Here is a 19,171-nt window from a genome sequence, read left to right on the forward strand (position 1 = left end):
AGCCAAGGCTTATTTGCATTTAAACATTTAACCTTTCAGGCATCTGTTTATTGCATAAACTTTGATATTTTGACCATTTAAGCCTCTATCTTTCATGGTATGTTTGCCATTGTGAAAAAAGCGTCTGCATCGCTTGTTTACCCAGACCTAACATGTCTTAATCACAGATACAGTGACTGATTGTAGACCAGTAAAATCAGACAGAAATTGTGCCAATAACACAGAATTAGTGAGCAATTTATACATACACTCAGTTAATACCAGAAATAAATAAATTTTGGATACACAAACAATAATTGCCAATTCAAATGGGATGGTGCTTATAATAGGAGAAATAACTTAATCTATCCTGACATAGACGTGTCTGCGCATCAAAAATCGCAAGCAAGTTAAAAAGAGTAGTTTAAAAGAGAATGAAATAATATTAAAATGTTAAAAACAGGGGCTGGAAAACTAGGGTGACACATGTTCGATGCAGGCTATGGATGCACCAAACTGCCCTGGGTTAGGGAGTAGGGCTACTGCAAGGGGGTAGGTGGTTCCAGTGGTATACCAATCTAGGAAAGAATGAGAATTTATAATAGTCTAAGGTTTATACCGATCTAGGAAAGAATGAGATTAAGAATTTATAATAGTCTGAGGTTGCTGTGAATAACCTATAACATAAGGGATGGCCATGGTGTCATGTTCTGGAGAGGGCTGTCAAATATTCTTCTATTGGGATAGCAACCAGACCATGGTGAAGCTTATAGAAAAGGGATAACGTAGCATCTATACGTCCGAGTTCCAGTTTTCTAAGCTTAAAGGAGTGCAGCATGTCTGTGACGCTAGAGGTCTGACCATAATCTAGCTTAATCAGTTGGGCTGCACTTCTTTGGACATTTTCGATTTTTCGATTTACTTGTGTCTTGGTGTGGGGAGACAATACTTCGGAACCGTATTCAAACTGGGGTCTGACTAACGTCTGGTAAGCAATGGAATTAATGGATTGGGATTTAATGAAAAGACCTCCAATTGGCAATTAAGGTTGATTATGACTGCATCATAGATAACATGCTTTGCAAATTTCAATGCGTCATTTGTGAACTTTTTGCATCAAAAACACAAGAAACGCAGAGTAGGGGAAACACTGAGCAAGCCAAAAATTTGCTTAAAATCATTAGCAGCTGTTCTAGGAAAGAATGAGAATTTATAATTGTAGAAAAACAAGCTATAAACCATCATAAGTGCTATAAACCTATTATCTCAAAAAGTGACCAATTTGAACATTCATTCTTTCCTAAGACTATTAGTGATTGGAATAACTTAGACAGTGCCGTTGTGTGCGCAGAGACAGTACAGAGCTTTAAAACAGCTCTCCAACAGTGCTACTAAATTACTTAGCTCCTCTCTCCCGCTGCGTACATACCGGAAGGTTCTGCAGTGTATACATTCAGATTCAGATAATAGTCTAAGGTTTATACCGATCTAGGAAAGAATGAGATTGAGAATTTATAACAGTCTGAGGTTGCTGTGAATAACCTATAACATATACATGACACAAAATTTGAATTTTTAGTCTTTTCTGTGTCCAGTACTTCAAATGTTCTGCTGATGCCGTGTGTCTCTCCACAACGTGCACGTACTGTGCGTAAAAGGTATAAACATTGTCCACGTACTGTTGGCAAGAGGGATAAAAACTATCATACCTATTTATAGAAAATCCATGTCCATGTCATGAAATTATGTCTAAATTTTGCAACTTTAAAAGCATAGAATCTAAACATGTAGGCATTATTTATGAATCACATAAGAAGTAAACGAAGGAGATTTATTTGTACATATGTTGTAATTTGTCTAAAACTTTTCATATCTTTTGCTTACCTGAAATTGAATTAATTTCTCCGTTTGGTCAGGAGTCAAATCTTCTGCTTCGGCCATATTTAGTCGAACTACATCCGGTAGTGAACTATCCCTGTCTCTCCGTACCTAAACCGTAAAGTCTACCGTAGAGATAATTATTATAACGCTATTTTCTATTTATTTTAGCAGGGTCTTTCAAATTTTCTATTTGAAAGACCCTGATTTTAGTTATAGATAGATAATCATCAAACAATTCAAACATTGGCTATTCATTATCATGCCTCCTGCTGTAGTTGTACCTTTATGATAAGAAAAGAAGAAAAAAAAAAGAAAGTTGATTCAATCAGTACATGTATCTCATTAAAAAACAAAAAACAAACACAAACTGCAATTCTAGGTATTACGGTTCCGAAATAAGAATAGGTTCAAAATCTCGTGACTGTAAACAGGTTTCCGTATCTATCACATTCAAATTTACATGTTAGTAAAAGTGCATGGTGACATTAATGAATAATACTGAGACGTCGTCATCGAACTAATGAACTGTCAATCAGTTAAGCCGAGCCTGCAATATTTTCAATATTGCCATTTTTGACGTTCTTTGATGATTTTATTTCTCGTCTAATAGATCAGATGATGCTCTTCTTTATATTTAAGTTTTGGTAAGAAAACGTATACATATATATATAGTAGTGACAAGTAAAATATTTTTTCAGATGTTAAACAGTTTTTAAACAATTTTGGAAATTAATTCTTTTGCATTCATATTAAGATCACAGTTTCTGTTTTCACACAAATACATTTGCAATATTAAGTAAATAATATGAATGAATAAGTCAGTATTTTGCTAATGTACAAGCAATATGCGTGTATGAGTTATGTGCCTAGACAGTGCACGAGTAACGCATGCAATGCTTGTACGAGTGATGTGCCGACAGTGCACGAATAAAGCATGAATTATGTGCCTACAGTTTAGAGTTACCCAAACAGTGCTTGTATGGGTAATACTCATACATTGCACGAGTTACGCATACAGTGTCTGTATGCGTTATGTGCCTAAGTGCACGAGTTGCGCCTACAAGTTACGCCCAGTACCTGTACATTTCATTACAACGGATTATGAATATAACTTCACTCGATGTATATAAGAATTTCAAATTTTATGTTTTGAAGCTTTTTTCCTAAGTAAAGCTGCTTAAATAATATTGAATGACAGGCAATTTCCTCAACAGGATGATGAACCTGTATTTTTATAACTGCATTCATATACTCGCATTTAGCATATACATTAATATTGATATTAAAGTACTCATTAATAATGATTTACGATAATAATTGATATAAGCTAACGATTTCTTGTATGTATTTTATATGTTATATTGAATTTAGAAATAAAACTGTATCGCATTAAAAGCTTATGAAATGAAACGTTTTCCAATTCGGTCTGTCGCTTCAACCGAACATCGAGTTTGGGTTTTTAACAGGCAATGAACATGGCGACAATTTATAACGCGGAAATATAAAAATATTTTTTTTTTGAAAATGATGAAATTAATAAACACGTTCATTTCCTCGTATACATGTACATATATCATTCAAAAAGTATAAATTACTGTTTCGAACATGAAGAAACGTTTACTAGACTTAACGCTTATTGTTTTGATATATTCAATAATTTTTGATAAAGGTAAGAATTTCGTATCTATTTTAATTGTTTTAATGGGATTTAATGGTTTAATTTAGACGTCCTACCACGTTACGTTGGCGTTCTACTTGAACGGCTGCTGTAAATTTATGAAATAACCAACGAAAGAATTCTTATGAATTCGTTATTTAAAGATTTTCCACATGTTATATGACCGTGTTTGCTATGATAACCACTGTCTTGAGACTCGGGTCAGATAAACATTTCAACCGTGTCTTCTGGGTCATATGGCCCCTACAATATCTTAGATTTATAAAGTCATATTGAACAGCACGTCAAATTATTATTCTAAAAACATACAGCACACGCACAAATGAGCCGTGTCACGACAAAACCAACATAATGGGTTTGCGACCAGCATGGATCCAGACCAGTCTGCGCATCCGCGCAGTCTGATCAGGATCCATGCTGTTCGCTATCAGTTTCTCTACTTGTTATAGGGTTTGTAAGCGAACAGCATGGATCCTGATCAGACTGCGCGGATGCGCAGGCTGGTCTGGATCCATGCTGGTCGCAACCCCATTATGTTGGTTTTGTCGTGACGCGGCTCAAATAATACATGTTTATTATTTCAGGTTATTGTCAAGAGGATATAGAACAAGGGGTTTATCATGCTGAGTTTCGTAAGTCAAATCAATCATTATAACAAACAGAATGAATTCGCGTAAAACTTCTATGTCCACACATTTAAGTGGGGACAGGGGTCAAATCACATAATGACTGTAAGCCTTAATAGAGGGGCGGGGTGTAAGAACGTGTTTTGTCAGTCTTTCTGTTCAGTTGCTATTAGTTTAGGGGCAAATATCCGTTTTCCCGTCGAGAAACATGAGTATTCAACGATTATTCATGATTTTCATGAAAAAGGTTTTATATATAATTTACATGTAAAAGTATGATTGTGATAAAAAACTTTCAATTATAACTTTATTTCACTTTTGTTTTTACAAAATCCTGTAGTCTTACTTGTATTTATGTACAGTTAAAATTTTGTTAATGATCACCTCTGAATAAGGACCCCTCTAAATAAAGGTCATTCTTCGACATTCCTTTATAATTTTAGAAATAACAAAAAAATAAAAAAACAAAAAAAAACAACAACCCCCCCCCCCCCCCCCCCAAAAAAAAAAAAAACAAAAAAAAAAAAACTCAAAATAAAGCCCACTTTTCTTTAAACGCATGTTCGGCCTCTCCCTTGGATTACTTTTTTTCACAGGTTTGACTGCATTTATAGGTTTTCAATGTTTTTATATTATTTTTAATTTACAGAAGGCCGGAAATGTATTGCGCAAATGAAACCTGTTGAGGACCCGAACATGGAATACATAAATCATCTCGAGATAGAGGGCTACAAATTTCCTTTCTACTGTTCTCGAGGTATTTTTTGAAATATTATTTTACTCAGAAGAAAAAATGTCGCAAGAAGATGTTTTATTAAAATATACAGGAAGTGCAAACTCTTACGAAAATTAAATCAAAACGTTCAAATTAGGTTTTTATAACTCTGCACATTATAGAACATCAATATTAAAGGGACTCCACTGAGGTTTTTTGACCTGACGGGACTGGAACTAATTTTTTGAGTTTATTACTCCATTTGATGTAGATCTAGACTATACTTATAAACTATGTGCAAAATTATATATAAGATAATTAACTCCCTCCGTTTTTCCATAATAATTATTATTATAGTGAAAAATGAGCCAAAATTGAAAAACGTTTAAACGCTTTTCACTCAAATTGGACTGAGAATTACACAAACATGATTTTCAATGTATTTCTTGTATATTTCTTGGTTATATTTTATTTATATTTCTGTTTAAAGCGCTCATGTTTATCTATGTGAAAAATTAAAATTTTATGTTTTTAAAAGTGGAGTTCCTTTAAAGCAGCGTGCCTCCAGATTCATACTAATTTCGTGATCTTTTTTATAAAATGTACTAAAACGTAAAATATTTTCAAGTGAACAAAGAAAAGTAATTTACACATTATAAACACATTGTAAAAAAATAATATTTAAGGCTATGATAGTGTCACACACTGTCTATTTTACCTTCACGGTGTTATGTAATATTATGCTTCATGTATTTACCGAATACCATGCGCCCGGCTAGCTCAGTCGACTTTTAAGGCTGAGGAACCTCTGATATCTGAGGGTCGTGTGTTCGAGTCCCCCGTTGGGCGTAATACTTTTATTTGACTGTTTTCTATTTTTCTACATTAATGCACGCATTTTTAGCAACAATATTGCTTTATTTTTCGTAATCGTTTCAAAGGAATCTAATAGCTTATTAAGCTCATTATTTTATTATGACTATCTTTGCCGTGCACGTTTTTAAGACCTGTTTCAACTACTTTGGAACATTTGAGCATGTTTTCTTACGACAGTTCTTGTTTTAAAGAAAATAAATCATAAGATAGATAGATAAGATAGATAAAATATAAATATATTTTGTGTGTATCGTAAAACTTAATAAAATTGAACCAGGAATATATTAAAATTGAGGTCTAAACATCGTCAACAAAGCTTTTGCTCTTTTTCTCTTTCAAAACGGTCGTTTTAATAAATGTGGTTTGTGTTTTACAGCTACCGAAGAAGCGACTCAAAATAAAGACGAACTTCTGACTGAGGTGGCTAGAGAAAATACCGAAGTTGATGAAAAATCAACAGATACAATCAAAGATGAATTATAGCATTGTGATATGACAGAAGACCGGGGAGCATCGTCATGAGTGGATACTGTTTGTTAGCTAACATTCACTGTGTCAATTATTTCTTTTTATTTGACTCCTTATATAAATACGAGGGTTGGTCAAAAAGTAATAGGACTGCAGCTCTACTGTTCACATTTTTAAATTTACGTTCACAATTTTACAAGAGACAAAATTTAATATCGGAACATGTCCTCTATATACACTGAAAAAATCAATACATAACAATTCTGTGAAAATTTTAAAATGATAAACGTACGCGTGCCGGCGAGCATTAAAACACAATGATGTCGCAAAAGAAATACAAAATATAGCATTTTCTTACAGAAAGTATTCTCCCTAGGGCTCTAAGTGTCTGAACCATGTTACTATAAATTAAGTCTCGTTTGTGGAAATGAAGAGAGAAATAAAGCGATCACATTCTTATTCCACTTCCCGAAAGAATTGCCCGGTATAAATATTCTCTTCTATTGAGCACAGACTATTATTTATTAACCTTTTACTCCATGAGCATAATTATTGCGAAAAATGGTCGTTTTCATTGAAAAGCCTCCTGTAACAAGTTCAAACTGCTATGAAACTATGGGAAATGCTTTAATACTGATGAAACTTGGCACAAATGTTAACTAGACCACAGCCTTTGTAACACCATGCTCAATCGTAAATTTCCTGTTACCATGGCAACGGGGGACGTCTCAAAATTGCCAAAAATCACTATTTTGCATTGTTTTTTTCCCCCATCAAAACTGATTTCAAAGTGCTGCAACTTCTCAATGAATTGAGATAGAGTAAAAGGCTTTTCAGCGTCGGTTACTAGTTACCCTAAGATCGACCTGAGGCCATTTTTAGCCTGTCACATGTCCAAACTTTTCTTGACGATGAGGGGGACTTCCGCCCCCCTTCAAACCCCCCAAACAGAAAGGGGCACATCCCCTCAACCCCCTGATGTAACATTTGGATGGGGGACGGCGCCAAAAAAGTGGTCACTTTTTTAACAACATTTCTCAAACGCAAAACAGTGTTTTGGGCCATTTTGTCACTGTTTGAGGCCTCAAAAAGGGGGGGGGGGGGCAAAAAGCCGTCAAAACACGCTTATATAAGGGAAAAGGTTAAACAAAATCGGGGAAAATAATACTAATAATTACCGGGTATCATTATTATATTAATTTATTGATATAGAAATACAGTAAAAACCCTCAATTAAAACCACCTTCGGGACTGGACTAAAGTGGTCTTATAAATTTAAATTGCGGGGTGGTCTTAATTGTGAATATTCTCATCAATGCTTACACACTTTTTGACCATGGTCTATTTTAGTCATTTTGTATGAACAAACAAAATATATATACCTGCAAATACAACTTAAAAGTATGTTATAAATTAACATCTGATGGGGTGAAAGAAATTTTATATCAAATTCTGTTTTGTCTGATTTCAATATCAATTTCAATATTAATTATTATATGATGTAAATAATTCACCCATCAAATAAAAAAAGTATATCTTCGTATATTCAATGTGCTTAAAGCAAGATAAAACAACTGTAAAATTAACTTTCTCACCTTATTTCATACAATATCCCGATGATATAAGGTGTTTTGACACCTTGTGAAATTAGGTGTCATGCCTGAAAGCATTCAAGCTGATAATAACAGCAATTTTAAAATCTAGGTAGGTGTTGACTTTAAATCCTTCTCCAAATCCCTCCAGAGGCGTGCACGTCGCGGAGAAGGCACACGGCAGGTCAAGGTCAAGTCATCTTAAGTACCAGAGGTGATTGGTTGACCTGTCGTGACTAACTCTGGAGGGTTGGCGCTAATGAGAGCCGTTTTTGTTTCCGTCAGTATGGAGCTTGATGCCTGGCCAGTATTGTCGTACTCCTCTACCACCAACGAACGAAGAATAGGCTACAGGAAGATTCAGCTTGAAAAAGACGTCCCCGATGTGACTACCCTAGTGGACCGGCATGGATGCTATATTCTCGGACAGATGGTTATACCGGCGCCGAGTATAAATAAACTTAAACTGACTGACTAACTGACTTTAAATCAGTGGTCTCAATAGTGGGGTCAAATAAGGAACAAAACAAAGAATTGGGACTGAATCTGGTGGTCTTAAAAGTGGATAAGCGAGGTGGTCTTAATTCTGGATCATGTAACCATTGACATAAAGAACAGAAAATTCCGTACTTTTAAAAAATGGTCTCAATAGCGGGGTGGTCTTAATTCCGGGGTGGTCTTAAGTAGGGATTCTACTGTACACAATAAAACAGTGTTTAAAACTATATTCAATTATTTGGTCAGAAAAGAATTGGTGGACCCGATGAAGACATTAAATGTGCCCCACAGTTCGCGGATTGTTTACCGTCGATCGTTTTGTAGCCTTTTTGCAATTGACGTCCTGTCAATTTTCTTTCTGCCTCGCCCTTCTCGTATTCGCCGTTTTTGAATTCTTGCGCCAGCTGAAAACGAGTGTCCTGAGTGTCTCGTTTCCAATGAACATTTAACGTTTGAACCTCGTGTTGTTCAAATAGAAATCATTGTTGAATCCAATCTTATCAACTTAGCTTTGTTTCCATTTTCAAAGTCCAAAAATGTCGATATCAAAATGAAATACATATCGTACCCCCTAAAGCCTTGTTTTGAATTGTATTGTTTTGTATTGATTTTAATACATGTGTTATACTGCTTTATTACATGCTTTTCGGTGGTTTATAGAAATATATCAGTGATATAAAAACTGGTAATTTCACTGCTTGAAACAGTGAAATTACCACTTTGATAATTTCACTGTTTTGAATTTAAGCCCCTTACGTTGTTTCAGTGAAATACCAGCGTGCACAGAACTAGGTACCATTTTAATGACGTGACGTCGTAAATGACGTCACGTTGTATTATTATTTGGCGCGCTTTTCATTCAGTATTAGGTTAAATGTCTTTTTAAAACGTTTCTTTGCATATAATAAAAAGAAAATTTGTTTAGTTTAGTGTAAGATCGAAATATATTTCACCTTGTGAACACCAAAGGTTCATATTTCACTCGTGGCTGCGCCACTCGTGAAATATACCTTTTGGTGCCCACTCGGTGAAATATATTCCGATCTTACACTGAACTAAACAAATATCCTCTATATTTTAAGTAGTTTTTTAACTGTTTGACAATGATTTTTATGCATGTAGGAAATACGCCAACATATTTCTATCATACAGGCATTTCGGAAAGTATTTTTTTTAAATATTGCAACTAAAGATTTGTATACTGCTGTCGGAAGAGATAGCTTTATACACTTTAATAGTTACCACATATTCTTTAAAATTAAGTTCAATGAATTTTCTTCTTAATCCCGAATGTGTCGATACTTTTTTTTAGAGGGCTGAGAAACATTTTCCCGTTATTAACTAATGAAATGACCTTTGTGACTAAATTAAAACTATCTTAGGATATCTTACACTGGCTAAGAAGTACAAAACAACAACATAATTTGCCTTGACGTAGATGTAAACAAACATGGAAATGGGATGCAATATGAGTTAAGTTACTATTTTCCATGATAACTTATTGGTCATAGCAAATAATTGTGTACAGATGAATACATTATCTGCATCAAGAATTGTGAATGCACATACCAAAGCGATGAATACACACTAGGAAATAGTATCTTGTAAGTATAAAAAGTTGTTTTTACGGTTTTCCGTTAGGGCCAGCATATTTACCCAGAGAACGAAAAGCGCGAAGCTCGGGACTACGATGTTGACAGTACGACATTATGCTTTTGACAACACAACAGAATGATGGCTAATATCATGACAGAACCCTGGTTAAGTCCATATTGCGAAGGCAAAGCGTGACGATACGATGGAAAAAAATGATAATACTCTGATAAACTGCGAAATTGTGATCGCCACACTGGTGTGGTAGTCCATTTAAGATATTGCACATGTTTATCCAAAATAACTAAAGTGAAACATATTTAATAGAAATTATTTTCATGCTTAAATATAAATATGACCAGAAAGAAATAAATAAACAAATTATCATGTAATAACATTGATTTCTGTTGATAAAGTGCATGCCCGATAAATTTAGCTTTACCAGTCACCCTCAGCTTTACCAGTCACCCTCAGCTTTACCAGACACCCTCAGCTTTACCAGTCACCCTCAGCTTTACCAGTCACCCTCAGCTTTACCAGACACCCTCAGCTTTACCAGACACCCTCAGCTTTACCAGACACCCTCAGCTTTACCAGACACCCTCAGCTTTACCAGTCACCCTCAGCTTTACCAGTCACCCTCAGCTTTACCAGTCACCCTCAGCTTTACCAGACACCCTCAGCTTTACCAGTCACCCTCAGCTTTACCAGTCACCCTCAGCTTTACCAGTCACCCTCAGCTTTACCAGTCACCCTCAGCTTTACCAGACACCTGATCAATATATGAAGAGAATGGAATATTTTTACCTCTTACTAATGTTAGTTTGAAAGTATTAACACAGATGTAAATAATATGTTATCTATGTCTCTGGTATTAAACATCGAATAGATTTTTTTAATCTTACATTTGACTAAAACATTTGGGACTGTATTTCTTATAAATATGACCCTTGGCATATTACTGCGCGCGGCATGAACTCAGGTTTTTGTTTCATTTGAAATTTTAATAAAGAAACGCATATTAATATTGCAAATATGATAAACAAGTGCCTGATAATATAAAATTTCTAAGGCTTAGCACAAAGCCTCGCCCTTCTTTTTTTCTTGGCCTTGCCTGATAAAGCATGAAAATCAGACGCAAGCATGGTATGCCCAAAATACGTTGATGAATACCTCGGGTGTGGGTTTTGTAATAATTTCTTAAATGAAATAGGCATACATGGATGGTACGGGATATTGTCAATATTGAGCTAGCAACTGCTGTTTTTTTTCTCTCTGGACATAATTATTGGACTATTACTTCATTTCAATTAAAATGGTTAACGTTTTCCTCTATGTTTATATAATATTTTGTGCATGCTTCTAAGGAAGGTAACAGTACGATGGTGAAACGCTATATAGTACGATGACGACATTACGATAAATCTATAGTCGCCACTATACTGTCATGCTTCGGGGTCCGTACTCTCAGTGCCTGAAAGGGCGGATTGACCCTCATTAAGCATATAATACATACTGTCGCACTGTCGTGTTGTCAAGATCGTACTGTCGCGTTTCATCGTCATACTGTCACCATCGAAGGGTTTGTTACGTTCGGCTTTCATGGATTTTAAGTTTTAACGACACTGAGGTCATGTGAAAACATTCCTGCTTTAGTGTAAAGAAAGACCCCAGATACCCTTTGTGAAACATTTCAGACACGAGCGGGCACCTGACTAGTACCACCGACCTTTCGTAAATTAGCTTGATAGATTTCTCACATACAAAGAAAAAAAAAAAAAAAAATAGAGAAAAACAGAATCCCTAAAGAAAGTCCAAAACGCAAAAATTGAAAATGTTGCAGGCTCGGTTTGATTGAGCCTGTCCATGGACGGTACTGGAAAGTGCATGTCGTGCTGAACGATCTTCAAGGATGAAAAAATAACATCATTAATCAAATGTACGGGGAGACTTTGTACAGCCGCAACACGGCACAAATAACACGGATGTCACAATTAAATAGAGAAAAACAGAATCCCAATGATTGGATTTCAACTACAGCAGTAAATGAAAGATGATTTGTAGTCGACGGCCTTATCCCGACTCTGCCATTATTATGTACCTCCATCAGACTCACTAGAGAAGATATTGTAATTGTCTGACCTTAATTTATACTCTATAACTTTCAATATTATTTTCTTTTTCAGAAACATGAAAACTGCAATACAGGATGTCTGAAATAAAAAAAAACGACTTTTAATTTGATAATGACAAAATAATCGTAACTTCAACAAAGAAGCATTCAAAAGACGCCATGATCATGATTTGATTTGAATGCATTTTGGTTCGAGATGAAAAGGGTCTTTAAACATTGCCTTTTTTCAAAATCTATGTTTTGGGTTTTCGTATCCCCGATTGCAACCGAAACCATTTGAACAACTTAATTGGTAGAAAGTCATGTAAATTTCATCATATTTAGTCAAGTAGTTACTGAGCGGATGAGATTGCACACACATATGTACGACAGACGGACGAATAACCATCGGGCCAATAAGCTCACAGAGATTTAAAAGTCTATGTAACATTCATACATTTTACCTAGTATAATTATATAAAAATATCGAAGTCTAAACTGTAACCGAAATATGGGTATAAACTGTAACAAAATTGGATACAAATCGCTAGGTCTATGCTGTAACCCTGCACAAATCAACTCGCTCTATACTGTAACATTGTTTATTTTTTCAAACGCATTTAACGAACAGGAAAATAGGTTCAACTGGTCATTTACTTTTATAAACGTTTCCTAACATGAACACGGGGGGGGGGGGGGAATCACGTGACTTTGTATAGTAATACCCACGAGAAAATGGCTACTGCTGAGCCCCGGTAAGTACCTTATTATGTTAAATTAAGGTGACAAACGTTTCTTAAATCAAAACAAAACCTAGCGTATCATATGCGCGGTAATTTTCTTCAAATGACAATACAAAGTGCATTATCCTACGTTTTGTGGTTTTTGAGAACATTGTTTGAATTGTGTGAAAATTGCACATTCAGCGATAGTAATTCGCACGAAGCGATATAACTTGGTACCAAAATCAATGAAAATAAGCCTTCTTTTTGCACTTAAGACACCAAATCAATCATTTTATTGACATCTGTTCTTGTAGAATTCCATATAAAATTTTGTTCGAAGGTCTGTAGCCTACAAATGTTCTTTGCAAGTGTTTAGTAAGTAAAACGAACAATTTCTGGATAGTAAGTTGCACGAAAACAAAATAGTAAGTTTCACGCACAGTTTCCAAAAGTTTACTAAAATGTGACGAAACTATCTTATAATTCTTTTGGTTACCAATTTGCAAGTATATTCCGTCTACGGTGACAGAGAAATTGGTATACCTTTAGTGAATAAGCATTTTGTATTGAAGTCAAAATACTACTTTGTTTACATTTTGCTACCTTTACGGCACATCACTTAATGCTCAGCGCTACCTTTTTCAGTTGTAATAAAATACTATCATGCGTTTCATCCATTATTTGAACATAATCAAACACATGTTTGGCATTTCTTAAGAATTAAAACAATATGGATTTCTGAGGGACAATGTGACTTTAATAATTACTTGAATCATTTATCATTGTTTTTTTTTGTTGCTGTTGCTTTTTTTGTAAGAAGTTATTTTGTTCTTGTGAATTCTTAAATATATTTTCATAAATAAAGTAACATAGTGACTAAATGTAACAAATACCGCCATATAAAACCAAAATAAAAATCACCATACCAAATAACAAGCAATTTTATTTTCATCTTTTTTATAATTACAGTAAAATTAGGGCCAAGACACACCTGACACTGCAGAGGTCAAAGAACTACTATCGCAACAGAAAAATAACACTGAGCCGTGTAATATTAGTTCCCATCAAAAGTTCATTACATATATTATAAAAACAACCAATTAAGCATTCGTCCTATAGACAAAATGTGAAATATTTGATCTTGAATAATTAAAATAAGCATTTTCTATCTCTTTACATATGAACTTTAACTTTCTTTTGATGTATATGTATGCCAAGGGAAACTGTGCGTGAAACTTACTATTTTGTTTTCGTGCAACTTACTATCCAGAAATTGTACGTTTTACTTACTATTCACTTGCAAAGAACATTTAAAGGCTACATACCTTCAAAAATATATTTTATATGGACTTCTACAAGAAGAGATGTCAATAAAATGATTGATTTTGTGTCTTAAGTGCAGAAAGTAAGCTTATTTTCATTGATTTTGGTACCAAATTATATCGCTTCGTGCGAATTACTATCGCTGAATGTGCAATTTTCACACAATTCAAACAATGTTCTCAAAAAACACAAAACGTAGGATAATGCACTTTGTATTGTCATTTGAAGAAAATTACCGCGCATATGATACGCTAGGTTTTGTTTTGATTTAAGAAACGTTTGTCACCTTAATTTAACATAATAAGGTACTTACCGGGGCTCAGCAGTAGCCATTTTCTCGTGGGTATTACTATACAAAGTCACGTGATCCCCCCCCCGTGATGAAGGACTAACGTTTTTGCAGATTTACTTTTTCTAGGCATGCATAAATAATGTCGAAATTGGAGTAAAATGCGTTGGTCTCTCGATTCAAATTTTCAAACTGTCAAATCTGCATATTTATGAGACAATATAGCGATAAATCTGCGGCGCAGAGTCTGAAGAAATACATGACTAGATACCGGATTCTGTTCCTTACAAGCAAAGCACAAAAATATCTTTTAGAAACTAAACTACTTGTAGTATGGACCGGAATAAAAATCACCTACCTGTCCTCCCAACAAATAATCCTCCATCTTTAAAATTCTATACTGTAACTGGAAAACGCGATACTGTAACACGTTAATTCCCTACGGTGATTGACACAAGGGCATTATTTACATGTTTCGAATAAATTAGAAGAAAAACCGACCAGATCAGTCACATGTCAAATTTCAAAATATCTACATGATCAGTTTATATCTTCAATAACTTCGTCAAAACAGAATCTAGAATGCTGAAACCTTTAACCGAGTGTGGCATATATATTGCATTATGGAATAGACATACTAATGAACTTCAAAATAACAAAGAAACCCACTTGCCTGACAAAAATTCGTCCACTCGTTTCAAAAAATCACGCCGTGATCGCCATTTTGTCAAGTTTGCAACTAATTCGCTCGCTTGAACCACGTGTGCAACCACTTCACGTCCTGCCCCTTGGTTATGTGCCTAGACAGTGCACGAGTAACGCATGCAATGCTTTTACGAGTGATATGCCGACAGTGCACGAATAAAGCATGAATTTTGTGCCTACAGTGTAGAGTTACCCAAACAGTGCTTGTATGGGTAATTCCCTGCGGTCTGGAGACCGCAGGGTATTGGTATGCGTTTAACTTTTGAGACATGGAGGAGCACGTGACCTGTTTTCGGTACATGGAGGAGCACGATTGTGATTCTGTAAACCGTGCACGATTGGTTAATTGACCTTGTCGAAAACCTAGCTAAATACCGTTTGCCGGTTACGGATTTACCTGTAGGGAATTAGTCCGAATTACACCTAATTAAGAACAAAAAACTATTACGTGATATTTCTAATTTTCTATAATTATTTTACCGTTTAATGTGGAAAAACTTAAATGATGTGTTTGAAAATTATCAATGTTTCTCAAATTTTACAAACAATAAATTGTTTTTACTGAAAATCTACAAAATTAGAATATTCGTAGTGGCATCTGCCATAATAAATAGAGGTATTTTCTGCGTAAACTTGTGTGTTTACTTTATTTATTTTTTGCTCGGAATTATTCATATAATGGTAGTCCTATTTAATCCTTTTCTTAAAAAGAAATAATTGTTTTATGTTCGACCTTCTCCGGTCTTCAATGGTCACCAGTTTCCAAAGACCTTCTTCTATATTGATCGTTTATTCAATTGTCAACAAAATTCCTGATACAAACGTTGATTTATCCCCCCCCCCAAATAATGTTGAAAATAGTTAAATGAAATATCTTTATATCATTAAAATGTTCACCGCAGGAAACCATTTTACTTGCACTCATACATTGCACGAGTTACGCATACAGTGTGTGTATGCGTTATGTGCCTAAGTGCACGAGATGCGCCTACAAGTTACGCCCAGTACCTGTACATTTCATTAATTACAACGAACTTCAAGAAAAGCATTGATGCAAAGCATCAAAGGGCGTCCAAGCAAGAAATGCAGCAAGTGAAGATGAACTAGTAGACATATGATGACAAGATATTCTTATAAACTTTTCAATGGTTTTTACCAGAATTGTATATCACTTATGAATGAGCGGACGAAAGACATTGTTCATTATGAACTTTGATTGGCATGCTAGAGATTAGAATATTACTTGTTATTTCTTTATGACCGTGGTTATTAATAGCAACGGATTTTGTGTGTTTGCGTTTGTTTACCCTCGCCACTGGAAAGAGACCATATGGGCGAGCAACGGATATACATGTAAACAATCATTTATAAACGCATGATCAATACCACACTTGTGTAATTGTCCCTTATTATGTTATCGCTATTAGCGAAGACCCCCTCTTAAGGTATCTATTCACACTTAGTAAAAATATGACACTGGTTATATTACCATGTTGATCATGTTGAGCATAATTGTTTATTATACAATAAATGTAATATATATTAATTTTGATAAAAAATTACAGATATTATGAATATTGTTTTCTTTTCTTTTTTGTGTTTTATTAGCTTTTTTATGTTAACTTACTTTTTTTAATTTAAATTGTAAAATAAATATTAAGAATTCAATTGTCATATTGACCGACGATTATAAGTCAAAAATTAACTGGAAAAATTCAGTAAATAATGGTTAATCTTTCAATATATAATATTGTTTATTCTTATATTCTTAAACCATGTACATTTGTATTTTTCTTTATCATCTTTTAAATTATCAATCAATTGAATAATTCATAAAATCTAATTTGTAACTTTGAATAATTCCTCGGCATCTTTACTAACCACGAATAACAAATTAAATAAAATGTGTCAAAGTTGATAGTGTCGTATTATTACGTACCATAAAAATGTACCTTTTTCTCAATTATTGTACATATTTATTGTTTTTATCTCATATAGATAAAATGAAACATGCTATTGAAAAATCTTTAATTCATTATGTTATTCGGGATTGTTGATTCAAGTCCCCCAAATGGCTTGGATAATGTAATGAAAAGTTTCTGGCATTATTATTGTCTGCATGTTTCTACATTTTTACATTAATCTTTTTAGCAATTTTACAATCAATTGTTAAAGAAAACTTTTTAAATGTACTTCTCCGTAATGTAGCAGGCAGCTCACGCATACTAAACAGTGGCTCTTTTAAAATTTGGTGATCTGTTAAAAAAGAGAGCTCTCGAGTCCTCGACACTTCCGTTGTAGAGCCATCGAAAAGAAACAGGTAAACATAGTTTGTAAAAATATCCTTTTTTTAAAATATACTTGTTTAAAAAGAAGAAGAATGCCATGCCACGTAGAATATATACATCATCATTCTGGATGCAAATTAGATACAAAATACCCCAAAATGACCTTGCTATAACTTTAACCAAATATTAACTTGTGTATTTTCTGTTACGTCGAGACATATTTGTAGTAAAGTTCATGCCGGCCAATTTTCGTGCATGAAACATTCTCCTAACCTACCCTTTAGCTCAAGGCAAAAACGGTGGCGGCATGGCCGAGTGGTTAACGCGTCGGACTAGTAATCTAATGGTCGCTAGCCGCATGGGTTCAAACCCTGACAGGGGCAAGTCGTTGTTTCTATGAGCAAGAAACTTTACCCTCATTGCTCAGTACTGGTTGGTTCCAGGAACGGATTCGAAAGTGTGTTTATAAGCTTATAGCTTCCTACACAATTGAACTAAAATAAATTCTATATAAACCAAGGCAAAAACGATTTTAATTAAAGAGCTTGGTTAAAAATTAAATGTTGTTTACATTTATTCAAATGTGCTGAGACTCGGTGCTGGCGCCATTTTTCAATGTGAAAGAGCTCTCAATGTGATGATACTATTTTGATGCACGGATGCTAATGAGACCATTATAAATTATATTCATCATGGAGAAAAAGGTTTTGCTGCCAAAATAAATGGCCATATTTTTCGGACGAGCTTCACTGACTGATAAGGTTATGTACCTGACACGTGTTTTCCGTAGGCATTGCCGAAATGCACGGTCATTCTATCCAGTTTTTCACAGTCGAATTGGGATGAAATTTTAGCCAAAAAAGAGGAAACATAAAATTATAGCACATAGTAAGATTCAGCAAATAGATCTAATATAAAAAATTGAATGTTCTTTTTTAATGTTTCCCTTTTTTCAATGCTTTCTTGAGTGTAGAAAGTTAAATTTGCAACAAAAAAAGCGTCTTTGATCAAGATTATTTGATTTGCTTTTTGAAACTTGGTCCTTGGGTGTGCATTCTTTTATTGGTTTTCACCGCGTGTGACGAAGATTCATTCTTGATTTAATGTTCATTGTTTTGACAATAACTTTTAAATAATGTTGTATTTGGCGAAATGTACTTCGTGCTAAACGCCACACTTAGAATCTTCGTGAATGTAAAGTCTGTATCAACTCGTGCAATTATGCCTATATTAGTATATATGAATATTAATCGCCACAATATCGACACAATTTATATGTTTGTATTGGCTCCATCACATTTGCGAAAGCTCTTTCACATTTCCGATGGCGCCAGCACTGTGTCGATGGCTGGATCACATTTAAATAAAATGAATATTTCATTTTCAACCAATCTCTTTGAAATATTTTTAGTGTTAAGCCTTTTTCAGCTGGCTCCATGTAAAACGGAAGTGTCAAGAGCTCTCATTTAAACAGATCACCAAAATGTGAAGGAGCCACTGTTTAGTAGTCGTGCAGCTGCTTGTCCTGTTTTACTACGCCCCCCCCCCCCCCAAAAAAAAAAAAAAAAAAAAAAACAGGTAGATAAAATGACACTGGTTTTGTGTTCGTGTAAGCTAGACGAGTAAACTCGACCTGATTAACGTAGTTCTTCCCCTTTAGAACTGATATAAAATTAATGGCGACATCAGATCAAGTTTTGGTACGTGATGAGCATTTTTACTGCAGTATTTGTTTGGAGATATATGACACACCTAGAACATTACCATGTTTACATTCATTCTGTCAGGAATGTTTAAAAGGTTATATTCTAAAGATTACACA

The 19,171-nt window shown here is 34.6% G+C and overlaps 2 protein-coding genes across 3 annotated transcripts in view; one reads left to right on the forward strand and one right to left on the reverse strand.

Moving 5' to 3' along the window:
- LOC132736262 (FAS-associated factor 2-like) overlaps positions 1-2,005 on the reverse strand; it is a 30,930-nt gene extending 28,925 nt beyond the window's left edge. For both annotated transcript variants that reach the window (XM_060723364.1, XM_060723363.1), the window contains exon 1: positions 1,864-2,005. In XM_060723364.1, the coding sequence (XP_060579347.1) occupies positions 1,864-1,920 (57 nt within the window). In that variant the 5' untranslated portion in view covers positions 1,921-2,005. The remainder of the gene's footprint in view (positions 1-1,863) is intronic.
- Positions 2,006-3,229: 1,224 nt separating this feature from the next.
- LOC132736264 (uncharacterized) lies at positions 3,230-8,896 on the forward strand. Its single transcript, XM_060723365.1, has 4 exons — positions 3,230-3,529; positions 4,123-4,170; positions 4,814-4,921; positions 6,132-8,896. The coding sequence occupies exons 1-4, from the start codon at positions 3,466-3,468 to the stop codon at positions 6,236-6,238; spliced, it is 327 nt and encodes a 108-aa protein (XP_060579348.1). The 5' UTR covers positions 3,230-3,465; the 3' UTR covers positions 6,239-8,896.
- The last annotated feature ends 10,275 nt before the right edge of the window (positions 8,897-19,171 follow it).

Source organism: Ruditapes philippinarum, unplaced genomic scaffold (assembly GCF_026571515.1).
Source record: "Ruditapes philippinarum isolate M1 unplaced genomic scaffold, ASM2657151v2 ctg1795_1_1_1_1, whole genome shotgun sequence".
NCBI classification, from domain to species: domain Eukaryota; kingdom Metazoa; phylum Mollusca; class Bivalvia; order Venerida; family Veneridae; genus Ruditapes; species Ruditapes philippinarum.